Raw genomic sequence first — 18,302 nt, forward strand, 5'->3', positions numbered from 1 at the left:
CTATTTATTCTCCCGAATACATCAAAAGTAAAACATCAGGAATTTCCAAGTGAGAACAAATAAGTGTCTGAAAGTTGTTTAATGACCCTTTTCTGGTCCTTAATTCCAAAAATGCATGGTTGGACTGCAAATATTTGCTTTAGAGTAGAAATATACGAGAAAATTTTATAAAGATTTATAAAATTTGTAACCTAAAACATAACACTACTAATGTTGGAAATAAAAATGATGGAAAAATACAAACAAATGAACACAATCATTCCTCCTGAAAGCACTCATTCTAGGAGTTCTTCCTAATTAAAGCCAAAACTATTGCGAAATGACGGATTTTCTTCCTGATGATTTCCAGCATCCTGAGCATGGAGGCTGGGGATGACTGGCTTGAGAAACTGGAACTCGCTGGTTCCGGAACCAGTAGATAAACAAACCTCATAGCGGTAACTATGGGACAGAGTCCCGGTGCCATTCACATCTACCAAATGCCCGGGAAAAAGGCCTTCGGGACCCAGGCTGGCCGCATCTGAGGTCTTTCTCCTCCTGCTCCACAATTTCATGGTGATAAAGACGATCACCGAGAAGAGGAAAAGGAATGAGACAGAGGCCAGAGCAATAACAAGATACACCGTGAGAGAGTCCTCCGGTTCACTGTCCATCTGTACTTCGGGGAGCCTTAAGTAGGGTTCCGAAAAGCCGTCCACCAGAAGCACATGAAGAGTGGCTGCAGTGGACAGAGGCGGATCCCCATGGTCCTTCACCAGGACAATGAGTCTCTGCCTGACGGGGTCTCGGTCGGTGATGACCCTCGTGGTTCGGACTTCCCCGTTGTGGGACCACACGCTGAAGAGCCCAGGGTCCGTAGCCTTGAGCAGCTGATAGGAAAGCCACGAGTTCTGAGCTGAATCTGCGTCTACAGCCACCACCTTGGTCACCAGGTAGCCAGCCTCCGCCCATCTGGGGACCAAGTCATTGCAGGGGGCGGTGCCGTTCTGCAGAGGGTACAGGACGAAGGGACTGTTGTCATTGTCATCCAGGACCATCACTCGAACCACCGCCTGGCTGCTCAGGGCTGGGGAACCGCCGTCAACCGCCCTTACTGCAAATTGGAACTCCCGAATGGCTTCGTGATCTATGGATCTCAGGGCATAGACATTACCATTGTCCGAGTTGACGGAGACGTAGGAGGGCAGGGGAAGGTCGCCGGACTCCGGGGACAACAGGGTGTAGGTCACTCTGGCGTTCAGTCCCGAGTCGCTGTCCACGGCACAAACACTGCCTATATGCAAGGCGGGACTGTTGTTTTCCCGGATATAAAGGGTATAGGATGTTTGATTGAACATAGGGGGGTTGTCATTGACATCAGATATCAGGACAATTATGTTTTGCTCCGTTTTGAGGCTCGGAGATCCCATATCGGTGACAGTGATGGTAACGTTGTATTGGGACTGGCTCTCTCTGTCCAGGGGTCGGTCCGTCACCAGGGTGTAAAAATTCTCGAACGTCGGTTTGAGAATGAAAGGCAGATCCTCTTGTATGGAGCAAACCATTCTACCGTTGTTTCCGGAGTCGCGATCTGATATGCTGAAAATAGCCACCACGGTCTCGGGATCATTCTCAGGGATGGGGCTGATTACTGACGATATGGTGAGCTCAGGAGTGTTGTCGTTGATGTCAGCCACTTGAAAACGGACAGTGCACTTGCCAGAAAGTCCCCCTCCATCTTTGGCTTGAACATGGACCTCGTATGATTGTTTAGTCTCAAAATCCAATGGTCCTATTACTCGAATTTCCCCAGAATTTAGATTAATTTGAAAGGTTCTACGAATTTCTTCTGAGGCATGGAAAAACATGTACGCTATTTCTCCATTGACGCCTACGTCAAAATCACTGGCGGAGACAGCTGTAGCCACTGAGCCCAGAGGACTGTTTTCGGGAATCTGAACCTCATACCGTTTTTGAGAGAACTCAGGGGCATTGTCATTAACATCCACAACAAAAACGTGAACTTTAGCAGTTCCAGACCTAGGTGGAGTCCCGCCATCCAGGGCCGTGATGGTTAAATGGATTTCAGCCTGCTCTTCCCGATCCAATGCTTTATCCAACACCAGTTCTGGGAATTTCTGGCCGTCACTTTGATTGCGTGTGGAAATGTGGAAATAGGAGTTGGGGCTGATGACATATTCCTGGAGGCTGTTCTTTCCTACGTCAAAATCCTGCGCACTTTGAATTTCGAATTCCGACCCCACAGGACTATTCTCTAGTATATTCAGAGTCATATCAATGTCCAGGAAAACAGGAGAATGGTCATTAACGTCATCCACTGAAATCTCAGCCTGATAAAGCTCTAGAGGGTTTTTCAATAATATTTGGAAACGCACCACGCAGGACTCGCTTTGACCACACAAACCTTCCCGGTCGAGTTTCTCCTTTAAGAACAAATCCCCTGTCTGACGATTGAGATGAAAATTCGGTTTGTCAGCTTTGGAAACGATCCGAGGCTCCCGGGCGAACAGATCTCCAATATCCAGTCCCAGGTCCTTTGCCACATTAGCCACAAAGGACCCACTTTCCATTTCTTCCAGTACGGAATACTGAACCAAATCTGACGCGATTTCCGAAATATTAAAGGAAATAATAAGAAGTGCAACTTGCCTTATCTGCCGAATTATCTCCCCTTTGGCTCCCATTGTTCCTGCTGCGAAAAGGTCCTTTATTTCCACAAATATGAGATCTCTTCACGGCAATACGGAATCAGAACCTTGAATACTCCTAACAGGGTTTTCCAGTCTTTTCAGTGTGTTGCTTGTGGCCCTTGCTGAAGACCCCGAACCTACCCCAGCTCCGCTGAAAAATCTACCCCGTTTCTGTCAGCTTCTCTGCTGCTGTCTCGCTGAATAATGGAGTCCAAAGCATCTGCAGTTCTCTCTTAAACTCCTTCTTATCCTGCAGCGCCACCACGCGTCCTCTCTGAAAATTCATTTATCTCAACAAACTGTTCATATACATTGTTGCCCCATTCACAAGTCTCGCTCACTACTCTACTTGTGCTTCCCTCGTATTTCTTCGATTCTTGCAGCCGTGCTTTTCTGAGATACAGTTTAAATACATTTTAACAATAATTGGCGTTTGTCTAGATTTTGTTTTTCTTCAGAAATAAGAAAAGCAAGGAGACGTGAAATTATAGGTTTTTTTGTAGTTAACGGGGAAGAGCAAAGCAATGTATCTCTTACATTTTAAATAGGACAATATTGTCACCAAAATGCACTTAAAAAACCACTATCCATTACAACAGCCCCAATCCATTTCTAACTTAGACAGCACTACTATATTTGGTTCTTTTCTTATGATAGAAGAATAAAGATGTTTAGAGGCAACAACATCCGGGGTCCTTTAGGAAGGGAACATGTCGGTTTGAGTCAGAAGCAAGGTTGTTTGATCTCATTCTAATTTTACTTAAAAACCAAAGACCATGATTTTTATCGGGGAGCAAATCAATCATTGAGTTAAAGTTGCCCAAAAAAGACCATATCTGGTCCCCAAATCGAAAGATTAGAGCTATAATCGGTTGGACTAGAAATATTTGAGTAACAGGAGAAAGATATAAGCAACATTTGTAATTATGATACAATTTTAACAGAAAATAATAGCTACACTACTATTCGTTGGAAATTAAAATGGTGGAAAATTCCATCAAAATGAATATAACTGATCCTTCTGAAAGCATACGCCCTAAGAGATCTTTCTAATTAAAGCCAAAACTATTGCGAAATGAGGAATTTTCTTCCTGATTATTAATAGCTGCCTGAGCAGGGAGGCTGGGGATGACAGGTTTGAGAAATTTGAACTCGCTGTTCCCGGACCCAGTGGTTAAACACACCTCATAGCGATAACTGTGGGACAGGGTCCCGGTGCCGTTCACATCCACCAAATGTCCCGGGAAATGGCCATCGGGTCCCAGACTGGCAGCATCAGCGGCGTGTCTCCTCCTGCTCCACAGCCTCACTACGATGAAGGCGATCAACGAGAAGAGGAAAAGAAACGAAATAGAGGCCAGAGCAATGACCAAATACACCGTGATAGAGTTTTCCGATTCATTGTCCATTGGTATTTCCGGGATCCGTAAGTAGGGTTCCGAAAAGCCATCTACCAGAAGCACATGCAGAGTGGCCGCGGTGGACAGAGGAGGATCCCCGTGGTCCTTCACCAAGACAACAAGCTTCTGCTTGATGGAGTCTCTGTCGGTGATGAGCCTAGAGGTTCGGATTTCCCCATTGTGGGGCCACACGCTAAAGAGTCCAGGGTCCGTGGCTTTGAGTAATTGGAAGGAAAGCCAAGAGTTCTGAGCTGAATCTGCATCCACCGCCACTACCTTGGTCACCAGGTAACCGGCCTCCGCCCACCTGGGGACCAGGTCATTACAGGGGGAGGTGCCGTTCTGCAGAGGGTACAGGACGAAGGGACTGTTGTCATTGTCATCCAGGACCCCCACCCGGACCATGGCCTGGCTGCTGAGGGCCGGGGAACCGCTATCCACCGCCCTGACTGCAAAGTGGAACTCCCGAATGGCTTCGTAATCCATGGATCTCAGAGCATAGAGATTGCCATTGTCCGAGTTGATGGAGATGTAAGAAGGCAAGGGAAGGTCTCCGTTCTCGGGGGACAGCAGGGTGTAGGACACCCTGGCGTTCTCTCCTGAGTCTCTGTCTATGGCATGGACTTTGCCGATGTGCAGGGCGGGGCTGTTGTTTTCTCTAACATACAGTGTATAAAATGTTTGATTAAATACCGGGGGGTTGTCATTGACGTCAGAAATCAGCACCGTTATGTTTTGCTCCGTTTTGAGACTCGGGGATCCCAGATCCATGACAGTGATAGTGATATTGTATTCGGACTGGCTCTCTCTGTCCAGGGCTCGGTCCGTCACTAGGGTATAGAAGTTCTCCAACTTCGGTTTGAGGACAAAAGGTAGATCGTCCTGAATGGTGCAAACCATTTTGCCGTTTTCTCCAGAGTCCTGGTCTCTGATGCTGAAAACAGCCACTACTGTCTCGGGAGAGTTTTCGGGAATGGGGCTGGTTACTGAGGACATGGTTATCTCAGGGGTATTGTCGTTCATATCGATAACCTGAACAAGCACAGTGGTTTTGCCAGAAAGGCCCCCGCCATCTTTGGCCTGGATATCCACCTCATATGACTGGTTCTCTTCAAAATCCAATTGTCCGATTATTTTAATTTCCCCCGAGATAGGATTTATTTGAAAGGTTTTCCTAATTGCTTCGGAGGCACGGAAAAATGTGTACGATACTTCCCCATTGATTCCTGCGTCAAAATCATTAGCGGTGACCGTGGAAACCAAAGAGCCCACAGGACTGTTTTCGGGAATCTGAACCTCATACATCATCTGAGTGAACTCAGGAGCGTTGTCGTTAATGTCCACAACAAGAACGTGGACTTCAGCAGTTCCGAAACGGGGCGGAGATCCTCCATCGAGGGCCGTGATTGTTAAATGGACCTCAGCCTCCCTTTCCCGATCCAGGGCTTTATCCAAAACCAGCTCCGGAAACTTCCTGCCATCATTGCGACTGCGAGTGTTAATGTGGAAATAGGAGTTGGGGCTGATGGTATATTTCTGGAGGCAATTGCTTCCTACGTCCAAATCCTGTGCACTTTCCATTGGGAATTCGGTCCCCACAGGACTATTCTCCAGAATATTCAGAATTATTTCCTTGTCTAGGAACACCGGAGAATGGTCATTTATATCGCCTATTGTTATATCAGCGGGATATAATTCAAAAGGATTTTCTAATAAAATTTGGAAATGCATAATGCAGGGTTCTCTCTGTCCGCATAAATCCTCCCGGTCGAGTTTCTCCTTTATTAGTAAATCTCCCGTTTTACGGTTGAGGTGGAAATACTGTTTGTCCTTCTTGGAAACGATCCGAGCCTTCCTGGAAGAAAGATTCCCGATATCCAGCCCCAGGTCCTTTGCCACATTAGCCACGAAAGAACCGCTCTCCGTTTCCTCCAGTACCGAATATCGAACCGAATCCGACTCGACTTCCGGAGCATTAAGAAAAATAATAAGAAACACCACTTGCCTTATCCGCCAGATAGTCTCCCCTTGGGCCACCATTGTTCCTGCTGCGAAAGCTCCCTTATGTCTATGAATAGAGAACTTCCTAATGGATATCGGGTTCCGAGTGAATCTTTTATTGTTCTTGCTTTTTTCAGTCTCTCCAATGTGCTGCTCACAGCCCTTGCTGAAGAAACAGACGCTTTCCCAGCTCCACTGACAAAGGCTCCCCGTTCCCCCAGCTTCTGTTTCGCTGAATAATGGAGTCCGCAGCATCGACACTTTCCTATCGGCGCTTTCTTATCCTACTGCGCCACCATGTGTCTCCATTGAGAATGCATTTCTCTAAGAAATAATGTAACCATAGCCTTTTATGAGAGACCTTCGTGTGACACAAACAATACTCCATTAAACTTTTCCTTATTTACTGAAATAATGCCGGATTTTTTGATGAAGTTCATGGAGGAAAACTATTAGGAAGTAGAGAAATTACAGACTCTTTCTTAACCCATGGCACTTATGGATAAAATAGCAAACTTCTGCTATAACATACAAAGAAGATTTCTTTTAAGGAAGAAGAAGATAAAAAGAAGCAGCCCTCGATTTAAGAGGCCTAATCATGGAGCAAAACCAAGGTATTATTCATTTTCCGTGTTCTTTTATTATGAGGAAATTTAAAAGTTTTGAAATCACTGCAGGGTTGCACTTTGGATTGGCAGAGAGTCGGTTTCAGTCTTTGAGCATACGGTATTCTCTTTGAAACAGGCCAAATACTCTAAAACGTGGGACTCTGGTGAAGGGGGAATTAGTGTCTGAAAGTTGCGAATGAAAATGACAGTTATTGGTAGTTTAGTTGTAACCCAAGAGCTAGGTGAGGTAGGACTAAAACCATTGGTTTAGAAGAGGAAGATGACCAATATTTGTAATCATTATGAAAGTCATATCTTAAAATTAAATATGTATAAACAACAAGAAATGAGGGGATGGAGAGTTTTTATAAAGTACTCAAACCGCTCGTTAAGAAAATTATTTCCTAAGAATACTCTAATTAAAGCCAAGGCTATTGCGAAATTGATGGCTTTCTTCGAGGTCTCTACCCGCACTCTGGGCAGGAAGGCTGGGGATGACTGGTTTGAGGAATTGGAACTCGCTGTTCCCGGACCCAGTGGTTAAACAAACTTCATAGCGGTAACTTTGGGACAGGGTCCCGGTACCGTTCATATCCACCAAATGTCCCGGGAAATGACCATCGAGGCCCAGGCTCGTGGCATCCGTGGCTTTTCCCCTCCTGCTCCACAGCCTCAGTACTATGAAGACGATCACTGAGAAGAGGAAGAGGAATGAGATGGAGGCCAGAGCAATGACCAGATACACCGTGAAGGAGTCTTCGGGTTCATCGTCCCTCACGACTTCTGGAAGCCGTAAGTAGGGTTCTGAAAATCCGTCCACCAGAAACACATGCAGAGTGGCCGCGGTGGACAGAGGCGGCTCCCCATGATCCTTCACAAGTACAACGAGCTTCTGTTTGACGGGGTCTTTGTCGGTGATGAGCCTCGTGGTTCGGACTTCCCCGTTGTGGGACCACACGCTAAAAAGCCCAGGGTCTGTGGCCTTGAGTAGCTGGAAGGAAAGCCAAGAATTCTGAGCAGAGTCTGCATCCACAGCCACCACCTTGGTCACCAGGTAACCGGCCTCCGCCCATCTAGGGACCAGGTCATTACAGGGGGCGGTGCCGTTCTGCAGAGGGTACAGGACGAAGGGACTGTTGTCATTGTCATCCAGGACCATCACTCGAACCATCGCCTGGCTGCTCAAGGCCGGGGAACCGCCATCTGCTGCCCTCACTGCGAATTGGAACTCCTGAATGGCTTCGTAATCCATGGATCTCAGAGCATAAATATTGCCGTTTTCTGAGTTGATAGAGACATAGGAGGACAGGGAAAGGTCTCCGTCTTCGGAGGCCAGTAGGGTGTAAGACACTCTGGCGTTCTGCCTTGAGTCTCTGTCCACGGCCTGGACCCCGCCGATGTGCAGGGCGGGGCTGTTGTTTTCCTTGACATACAGCGTGTAGGATGTTTGACTGAACACCGGGGGGTTGTCGTTGACATCGGATATCAGCACCGTTATGTTTTGCTCCGTTTTGAGGCTAGGGGATCCCAGATCCTTGACAGTGATAGTGATATTATATTCGGATTGGATTTCTCTATCCAGCGCTCGATCCGTTACCAAGGTATAGAAGTTCCTAAATGTGGGTTTTAAATTGAATGGGAGATCATTCTGGATGGAACACACCACTCTACCATTGTCCCCAGAGTCGCGATCTCTAATACTGAAAACGGCTACCACTGTCTCTGGAGCATTCTCGGAGATGGGGCTAGTAACTGTTGACATGATAAGTTCCGGGGGATTGTCGTTCAGATCGCCGACCTGAACATACACAGTACATTTGCCAGAAAGGCCTCCTCCATCTTTGGCCACCAGATCGAACTCATACAACTGACTCTGCTCAAAATCTAACTGTCCTACTAATCGAATCTCCCCCGAAATTGGATGAATCTGAAACGTTCTGCGAATCTCTTCGGAAGCACGGAAAAAAGAGTACGATATTTCTCCGTTGATTCCTGCATCAAAATCTTTAGCAGTGACCGTGGAAACCAGCGAGCCCGCAGGGCTGTTTTCGGGAATCTGAACCTCATATCGTGACTGAGTGAAAACGGGAGCATTGTCATTTATGTCCACAATAAGAACATGAACCTCGGCAGTTCCAGATCTTGGCGGGGAACCGCCATCCATGGCCGTGATGGTTAAGTGAATCTCATCCTGCTGCTCCCGATCCAGCGCTTTATCCAGCACCAATTCCGGGAATTTCCTGCCGCCACTGTGAATGCGAGTATTAATGTGGAAATAGGAGTTGGGGCTGATGGTATATTCCTGCAGGCTGTTGTTCCCGACATCCAAATCCTGTGCACTTTCCATTTGGAATTCCGTACCCACAGGACTATTCTCCGGGATATTGAGAATCATTTCCTTGTCCAGAAACACTGGAGAGTGGTCGTTTATATCGCCCACTGCTATCTCAGTCCGATAAAACTTTAATGGGTTTTCCAGTAAAATTTGGAAAGGCAAAATGCAGGGCTCACTCTGGGCACATAGACCCTCTCGGTCGAGTTTCTCCTTTATGAACAAATCCCCTGTCTGAGGATTAAGATTAAAATACTCTTTGTCAACCTCAGAAACGATCCGGGCATTCCTGGAGGACAGATCCCCGCTATCCAGCCCCAAGTCCTCCGCCACATTAGCCACCAAAGAACCCTTCTCTGTTTCTTCCAATACCGAGTACCGAACGGTTTCCGAATAGACCCCCGACAAGCACAAGCAAACAAAAAGACGTATAACTTGCCCTCTCCGCTGAATCATCTCTTCCGCTTTCAGCATTGCTTCTTCAGAAACACACGTTCCAATTGATACAGATTTGCTCGGCTACAATCCACATTCCTGGAGCTACAGTCTTATCTCGATTGTTCCCACCGGCTTTAAATATGCAGATCTGTAGCACTTTACAAAGACTCCGTCACTATCCCAGCCCCAAGTAATGCAAATCGCCCTTCTTGCTTGCCTCTCCTATTGTGACTAACTGGATAATGGAGTCCACTGGGTCTGCAGTTTTGTTTCTTCGCATTCTTAGCCTGCATCGCCACCTGGCGTCGGTTCTGCGAATTCTAAGATTTCAGGAAAATGTCATATTCGTTGTTGGGTTGCAAAGAGTTGGCTAGTTACACCGGGTTTTTTGTTTGCTTGCTTGTTTGCTTTTGTTTTAATGGCATTTGTTAAGCACCTAGTATATGTCAGGCATTATACTAAGCACTGGGGAAGATACAAGCTAATCAGGTTGGACACAGTCCATGGTCCCACATGGGGCTCTCGGTCTTAATGTCCATTTACAGATGAGATAAATGAAGCACAGAGAACTTAAGTGATTTGCCCAAGGTTACACAGAAGACAAGCGGTGGATCTGGGATTCGAATCCAAGTCCTGCTGATTCCCAAGCCTGTGCTCTATCCACTAGGCAAAACTGCTTCTCTATATTATATGATGCCAAAATACAATATTAAGGAGGGTGATGGGTACAGTATAATATATTTTATTCCTTGTACTCAGATCTTTAGAAAATCCGAAGCTTTCTGAAGACTTCGTACTCTTGTGTGGTCTAAACCAACTGTGTACAATTCCTAAGAGTCTTGAAAAAAACAGCTGATAGGATAGAATTATTTCCAATAGAGATACCAGTCCATTAACCTGATCAGGTGTAAGAAACATTCATTCAATCGTATTTATTAAGCGCTTACTGTGTAAAGAGTACTGAACGAAGGTTTTGGGAGAGTACGATTGCAAAGTTATATTTTGGGAGTTCAAACTCAATTAAAATTCAAATTAGGTCCCGATAACTTACTAAAACACAAAAGGTCCTCAGAGGCAGCAGTTGCATCTAAATTGGAGCATTAAATGTTTATGTAATAATTCAGAATACTTGGAAATGAAATAGTGTTTATATCTCAAATATGTGGATTTTTTTTTGTTCCTTTTAGACTTAGAAAATAACACAGTGGTCCACTAAAGAAGATTCTGAATACGTTTGCAAATAATGCTAAAACCATTGATAAACATCAAACACACTAAACATGATGTTTAATAGGATGGAGTTTCATATTAGAGGAGTTTAGAATACTATAGAAAAATGGAAGTAAATTTCTTTTAAAGGAATTTAATTTAACGAAACAGAAAACAACAGGTGGAAGAATATACAAATATAAAGAGGAACAGTGAATCATTCAAACTAAGAGAAGGGTCACGATATTCAATAAGATATGCAGAATGAAGTTCGGGAGAAATATCTATGAAAAAACAATACTGTCATTCCTAATAAATCATATTTAGAGAAATTCGCTTCACTTCTGAATGGAGGGCGAAACGCTCTACAGATCTATTCCAGGGTACTGAGTCGGAAGGCTGGGAATGATGGGTTTGAGGAACTGGAACTCGCTGTTACCTGACCCAGTAGTTAAACAGACCTCATAGCGGTAATTGTGAGACAGAGTCCCAGTACCATTCATATCCACCAAATGTCCCGGGAAATGGCCATCGGGGCCCAGGTTGGTGGCTTCCGCTACGTCTCTCCTCCTGCTCCACAGCCTCATTATGATGAAGACAATCACCGAAAAGAGGAAGAGAAATGAGATGGAGGCCAGAGCAATGACCAGGTACACCGTGAGGGAGTCCTCCGGCTCATTTTTTCTATGCAGTTCCGGGAGCCGAATATAGGGGTCCGAAAAGCCGTCCACTAGAAGCACGTACAGAGTGGCCGCCGTGGACAGAGGCGGGTCCCCGTGATCCTTCACCAGGACAACAAGTTTCTGCTTGACGGGGTCTTTGTCGGTGATGAGCCTTGTGGTTCGAATTTCACCGTTGTGGGACCACACGCTGAAGAGTCCAGGGTCCGTGGCCTTGAGTAGCTGGAAAGAAAGCCAAGAGTTCTGAGCTGAATCTGCATCCACCGCCACCACCTTGGTCACCAGGTAGCCGGCCTCCGCCCACCTGGGGACCAGGTCATTGCAGGGGGAGGTGCCGTTCTGCAGAGGGTACAGGACGAAGGGACTGTTGTCATTGTCATCCAGGACCACCACCCGGACCATGGCCTGGCTGCTCAGGGCCGGGGAACCGCCATCTGCAGCCCTCACTGCGAACTGGAAATCCTGAATGGCTTCGTAATCCATGGACCTCAGAACATAAATATTGCCGTTTTCTGAGTTGATGGAGACGAAGGAGGATAGGGAAAGGTCGCTGTCCTCAGGTGGCAGTAGGGTGTAAGACACTCTGGCGTTCTGCCCTGAGTCTCTGTCCACGGCCTGGACTCTGCCGATGTGCAGGGCGGGGCTGTTGTTTTCCTTGACATACAGTGTGTAGGATGTTTGATTGAACACCGGGGGGTTGTCGTTGACATCGGATATCAGCACCGTTATGTTCTTCTCCACCTTAAGACTCGGAGAGCCCAAATCCGCCACGGTGATGGTTACGTTGTATTCGGACTGGCTTTCTCTGTCTAATAGTCGGTCTGCTACAAGAGTATAGAAGTTCCTAAAAGTGGGCTTTAGGATAAATGGGAGATCGTTCTGGATGGAGCAAACCATTTTACCGTTGTCCCCAGAGTCGCGGTCCTTAACGCTGAAGACAGCCACCACTGTCTCAGGTAAATTTTCAGGGATGGGGCTGGTAAATGAGGACATGATGAGTTCTGGGGGATTGTCGTTGACATCAATGACTTGGACAAAAACAGTAGATTTGCCAGAAAGACGCCCGCCATCTTTAGCCTGAATATCAAACTCGTATGACTGCTTAGCTTCAAAATCCAATTGTTGTAGTACTCGAATTTCCCCCGATATTGGATGAATTTGAAACGTTCTGCGAATTTCCTCGGTGACAAGGAACAAGGCGTATGAAATTTCCCCATTGCTTCCTGCATCCAAATCGGTAGCAGAGACTATGGAAACTAATGATCCCGCAGGACTGTTTTCAGAAATCTGAACCTCATACAGTGGCTGTGTGAACTCTGGTGCGTTATCATTAATATCCAAAACATTAACGAGAACCTCGGCAGTTCCGGACCTGGGTGGAGAACCCCCATCCAGGGCCGTAATAGTTAAATGGATCTCAGCCTGCTGTTCTCGATCCAGAACTTTATCCAGCACCAGTTCCGGGTGCTTTCTGCCGTCACTGCGACTGCGCGTTTTAATGTGGAAATAGGAGTTAGGACTGATGCTGTACTCATGGAGGCTGTTATTCCCCACATCCAAATCCTGTGCACTTTCCATTTGGAATTCTGTACCTGCCGGGCTATTTTCCAGGATGTTCAAAACTATTTTCTTCTCCAGGAATACTGGAGAATGGTCGTTTATATCGTCCACTGATATTTCAGATCGATAAAACTTCAATGGGTTTTCCAGTAGAATTTGAAAAGACACAATGCAGGGTTCACTCTGGCCGCATAAACCTTCCCGGTCGAGCTCCTCCTTTATGAACAAATCCCCTGTTTTGGGATTAAGATGAAAATACTCCTTCTCACCTTCAGAAACGATCCTGGCATTCCGGGTGTACAGATCCATGCTATCCAGCCCCAGGTCCTTCACCACATTAGCCACCAAAGAGCCCCTCTCCATTTCTTCCAAAACCGAGTACCGAACGGTTTCCGAATACACCCCAGACAAGCACAAGTAAACAAAAAGACGCATAACTTGCCCTCTCCGCAGAACCGTCTCCTCTGCTTTCAGCATTGCTTCTTCAGAAACACACGTTCCAACAGATGCAGATTTGCTCGGCTACAAACCACCCTTCTGAAGCCACGACACTAAATTGATTTCTCTCAACGACTAGGTATATGGTGATTTGTAGCTTTTTCCAAGGGACCCCGACACTATCACAGCCCCGAGTAATGCTACTCTCCCTTCCTGCTTGCCTTTTCACTGTTGTCTTCCTGAATAATGGAGCCCACTGCAGTTTGGTTCATTCACATTCTTAGCCTGCAGCGCCATCTCGCGTCTGTACTGAGAATTCTGATCAGTAAACTGATTTATTCGCAATTGGGTCACATGAGTTGGCAAATGAGTCTGGTCATATTATCGGGCATTTTTGATATAAGAAAGGTTTATTCCTTATGTTTTGATCCACTGGGAGCCCTATAATATCAGAAGACTTTATACATCTGTGAGTCCCAGACCACTGTCTACAAATTCAGCTGCATCATGAGAAGTTTGCTCCACAAGGTTCAGTTATTTCTAGTTAAGATATATCTGTCAATCATTCCGCTCTCATAACGAGATATAATTTCTAATTCCGGTGTTATGATTATGACCATTCAACAATAATGAAATTGGCTTGTAGAAAAGATTTATTGATTTAGCCAAGTCGAAAAGAGGGAAGCAGTGTCGCCTAGTGGAGGGAGCACAGGCCTGGGCCTCGGAATCAGAAGGATCTGGGTTCCTATCCTGGCTCTGCCACCCATCTGCTGTGTGATCTTGGGCAGCTCACTTAATTTCTCTGTGTCTCAGTTTTCTCATCTGTAAAATAGGGATTAAGACTGTGAGCCCTATGGAGGAAAAGATCTGTGTCCAACCCGATTTTCTTGTATCTACCGCAGGGCTTAACACAGAGCCTGGCACATAGTAAGCGTCTAACAAATATCATTATTATCTGGGTAGTAGTCAATATCAGTCCATTGATTTTTTATAAATTTTAGTGAAGCAGAATTTAAGTATCCATTGCATGCTATAGGTACTGCCAAATGCCCTATTTTAATAAAAGTTGAACATTAATCAAGGTTATATTAAGCTTTGAGAAAATTCAGTGCAATAAAAAAATTACCCAAAAAAACCTACATTAAGTGACTCCAGAAAATGGGTCCTCAACCAAATATTGAGAATTCCACCTAAATACCCAGTCTAAATTATATTTTGGGAAACTGAAATACCTCAGTTACTTTACATAAATAACAAAAAAACACCCCTTCAATAACCACCATTCTCTGTAAATTTCAGTCGGACTTTACCCAGTTATTCTGGCAATTAAGAAATTACATATCATTAAAACCTCAGAAATTTAGTAATTTTTCTACTGATCCGTGTATTTACATCTGTCCCTTCCTTCTCATATGATTGTCCCTTAGAGAGATCTTGTCAGTGTTGGCAAATGATGCTAATACCATATAATAATATCAAAGCCACTAGAAGAAAAGAGCCATATTTTAATCAATTGAAATTTTGGTGCATCAGAAAAGAAAAAAACGAAGTTCTTTTGAACTATTTTTATTTTAATGAAGCAAAAAACAAGATGAGTCGCATACACAATAGCTGAAAGAGGGCTTCTGAACCATTCAGATGAGAGGCAATATCACAATATTCTATCAGATATCTTCAGGATTATTTTGGTTTAAATAAAGGATAGAAAACGACCTGAAAACACATCGATTAAAAACATCATTAACCCTAATGAAACCCACTGAGTTAAATTAGCTTTGTTAATACGGAACGAGATTATGTCCAGAAGGAGGAATTCCATGCAGATCCTTCTCAGATCCCTGAGAAGGGAGGTTAGGGATAATGGGTTTGAGGAACTGGAACTCACTGTTGCCGGAACCAGTGGTTAAACACACCTCATAGCGATAACTGTGGGACAGGGTACCCGTGTTGTTTACATCCACCAAATGTCCCGGGAAATGGCTATCGGGGCCCAGGCTGGAGCCATCCACGTGCTCTCTCCTGCTCCATAGCTTCACCACGATGAAGACGATCACCGAGAAGAGAAAAAGGAAAGAGACAGAAGCCAGAGCAATGACCAGGTACATGGTGAGGGAATCTTCCTGCTCTCCGATTCTCGGCATCTCCGGGATTCGGATGTAGGGGTCCGAAAAGCCGTCCACTAGAAGCACATGCAGAGTGGCTGCAGTGGACAGAGGTGGCTCTCCATGGTCCTTCACGAGGACAACGAGGCTCTGCTTGATGGCGTCTCTGTCGGTGATGAGCCTCGTGGTTCGGACTTCTCCGTTGTGGGGCCACACGCTGAAGAGTCCTGGGTCCGTGGCCTTGAGCAGTTGGAAGGAAAGCCAAGAGTTCTGAGCTGTATCTGCGTCCACCGCCACCACCTTGGTCACCAGGTAGCCGGCCTCCGCCCACCTGGGGACCAGGTCATTGCAGGGGGCGGTGCCGTTCTGCAGAGGGTACAGAACGAAGGGACTGTTGTCATTGTCATCCAGGACCCCCACCTGGACCATCACTTGGCTGCTCAGGGCTGGGGAACCGCTATCCACCGCCCTGACTGCGAACTGGAACTCCCGAATAGCTTCGTAATCCATAGATCTCAGAACATAGAGATTGCCATTGTCCGAGTTGATGGAAACGAAAGAGGGCAGGGGAAAGTCTCCGACTTCGGGAGGCAACAAGGAAAAGGACACCCTGGCGTTCTGTCCTGAATCTCTGTCCATCGCTTGGACACTGCCGATGTGCAGGGCAGGACTGTTGTTTTCCCTGATATAAAATGTGTAGACTGTTTGATTAAACACCGGAGGATTGTCATTGACATCGGATATCAACACCGTTATGTTCTGCTCCGTTCTGAGGCTTGGAGAGCCCAAATCCAAGACAGCAATGGTTATATTATATTCGGACTGGCTCTCTCTATCCAGTGTTCGGTCTGATACCAGAGTGAAGAAGTTCTCGACTGTCGGTTTAAGGACAAAGGGCAGATGGTCCTGGATGGAGCAAATCATTTTACCGTTGTCCCCTGAGTCGCGATCTGATATGCTGAAAACAGCAACAACTGTCTCGGGCGAGTTCTCGGGTATGGGGCTGTTAATTGATGATATGGTGATTTTGGGCCGATTGTCGTTCACGTCCAACACTTGAACACGGACGGCGCTTTTTGCCGAAAGCCCCCCACCGTCTGAGGCCTGAATGTCTACCATATATGACTGCCTGGCCTCAAAATCCAATTCCCCTATTAATCGCATTTCCCCGGAAATTTGATTTATTTCAAACATTTTGCGAATATAATCCGAGACATGGAAAAACGTGTATGCTATTTCTCCATTGATTCCTGTGTCAATATCATTAGCAGAGACTGTGGTAACGAGCGATCCTTTAGGACTATTTTCGGGAATCTGAACTTCATACTGTGGTTGCGTGAACTCCGGAGTGTTATCATTAATGTCCACAACAAGAATGTGAACGCCGGCCGTTCCAGATCTAGGCGGGGATCCGCCATCCAGTGCCGTGATAGTTAAATAGATCTCACTCTGCTCCTCCCGATCCAGGGCTTTAACCAGCACCAGTTCTGGGAATTTTCTCCCATCACTGTGATTGCGAGTTTTAATGCGGAAATAGGAGTTGGGACTGATGGTATATTCCTGGATGCTGTTGATTCCTATGTCCAAATCTTCTGCACTTGGAATTCGGAATTCTGCCCCTGCAGGACTATTCTCGAAAATATTCAGAATTATTTCCTTGTCTTGGAACACGGGAGAATGATCATTTATGTCGTCTACTATTATTTCAATCTGATAAAACTCTAAAGGGTTTTCCAGTAAAATCTGGAAACGCACTATGCAGGACTCCCTCTGCTCACATAGAAACTCCCGGTCGAGTTTCTCCTTCAGGAGCAAATCCCCCGTGTGACGGTTGAGTTGAAAATACTGAAAATGCTGTTCATCTCCTTTGGAAACGATTCTAGCCTCCCGGGCTGACAGATTCCCGATATTCAGCCCTAGGTTCTTTGCCACATTCGCGACAAAAAAGCCGTTTTCTGTTTCCTCTAGTACCGAATACCGAACCGAATCTGACCCGACTTCCAAAATATTTAAGAAAGTGAGCAGAAAAACAACTTGCCTTATCTGCCGAATTGTCTTTTCTTTAGGTCTCATGGTTCTTGCGGTGAAATATCCCTTGTTACCACGATTACGGAAATTCCCAACGACCATCTGGCTCCAGATTAAACTCCAAGTAAAATTCTAAAGGGTCATTCCGATTTTTTAAATGTAATGCTCGCAATGTTTGCAGAAGCAACCGATCCTTCCCCAGGTCCGCCGACAGAACCAGCCGGTTCCTACCAGTCTTTCCCTTGTTGTCTCATTGAGTAATGGAGTCCGCAGTGTATGCAGTTCTCTATAGGAACTTTCTTATCCTACAGCGCCACCTCGCGTTTTTAATGAGAATTCATATGTTTCAGAAAATCCCAGTTAAATACATTTTAAAATGATAGAATATCACTCTAAACTATACCCGTTTTTCATCGTTTTTTAGATGCACACTGTTTTTTCTTAGATAACCAAAGCAAGCATCGATGTGTCTATTTGACCATTACTAACACTTTTCTGGTAACAAAAGTCTTTAGATTTTATCAAAGAAAATGGATTGAGAGGCATCAAATTACATAGTCTTTTTTTCTTAACCAGAACAAGGAATTTACAAAATATTGAATATTGGCCGGCAGGGCAGGGATGTTGAAACCAAATGAGTTTTAAGGAAAACTTGTTTTTCAAATCCTTCCAACCATAGATCAAGAAGAGGCATTATTCCTTAACTGGATTATATTCTTAAAATAGGGGAATATGATCTTTAGAGTTAATATCCGCCGCTCATAGGTACGGATAATGGCAACTTGAAGGAGAGGCAGGGTGTTCTGTTTTCTTTAG

The 18,302-nt window shown here is 45.5% G+C and overlaps 4 protein-coding genes across 4 annotated transcripts; all 4 read right to left on the bottom strand.

Annotated features, from left to right (window-relative positions):
* Positions 1–60: 60 nt before the first annotated feature.
* On the bottom strand, positions 61–3,678 carry LOC114807429 (protocadherin beta-16-like). The gene has a single exon (XM_029053322.2). The coding sequence runs from the start codon at positions 2,682–2,684 to the stop codon at positions 294–296; it is 2,391 nt and encodes a 796-aa protein (XP_028909155.1). The 5' UTR covers positions 2,685–3,678; the 3' UTR covers positions 61–293.
* Positions 3,679–3,716: 38 nt separating this feature from the next.
* LOC100075989 (protocadherin beta-16-like) lies at positions 3,717–6,363 on the bottom strand. The gene has a single exon (XM_029053317.2). The coding sequence runs from the start codon at positions 6,344–6,346 to the stop codon at positions 3,740–3,742; it is 2,607 nt and encodes an 868-aa protein (XP_028909150.1). The 5' UTR covers positions 6,347–6,363; the 3' UTR covers positions 3,717–3,739.
* A 738-nt stretch (positions 6,364–7,101) lies between these two features.
* LOC114807430 lies at positions 7,102–14,065 on the bottom strand. Its single transcript, XM_029053323.2, is given in 4 exon segments — positions 7,102–9,550; positions 9,706–9,789; positions 10,991–11,092; positions 11,095–14,065. Coding segments are annotated over 4 exon segments (4,923 nt in total). The 5' UTR covers positions 13,396–14,065; the 3' UTR covers positions 7,102–7,114.
* An 841-nt stretch (positions 14,066–14,906) lies between these two features.
* On the bottom strand, positions 14,907–17,600 carry LOC100088366 (protocadherin beta-3-like). The gene has a single exon (XM_029053319.1). The coding sequence runs from the start codon at positions 17,586–17,588 to the stop codon at positions 15,135–15,137; it is 2,454 nt and encodes an 817-aa protein (XP_028909152.1). The 5' UTR covers positions 17,589–17,600; the 3' UTR covers positions 14,907–15,134.
* Between the last annotated feature and the right edge of the window lie 702 nt (positions 17,601–18,302).

This window comes from Ornithorhynchus anatinus, chromosome X2 (genome assembly GCF_004115215.2).
Source record: "Ornithorhynchus anatinus isolate Pmale09 chromosome X2, mOrnAna1.pri.v4, whole genome shotgun sequence".
Lineage (NCBI taxonomy): Eukaryota > Metazoa > Chordata > Mammalia > Monotremata > Ornithorhynchidae > Ornithorhynchus > Ornithorhynchus anatinus.

What these genes read in the sequence shown, in the direction of transcription:
- LOC114807429 (XM_029053322.2), bottom strand. Translation starts at nt 2,684, where the DNA reads ATGGGAGCCAAAGGGGAGATAATTCGGCAGATAAGGCAAGTTGCACTT.
- LOC100075989 (XM_029053317.2), bottom strand. Translation starts at nt 6,346, where the DNA reads ATGCTGCGGACTCCATTATTCAGCGAAACAGAAGCTGGGGGAACGGGG.
- LOC100088366 (XM_029053319.1), bottom strand. Translation starts at nt 17,588, where the DNA reads ATGGTCGTTGGGAATTTCCGTAATCGTGGTAACAAGGGATATTTCACC.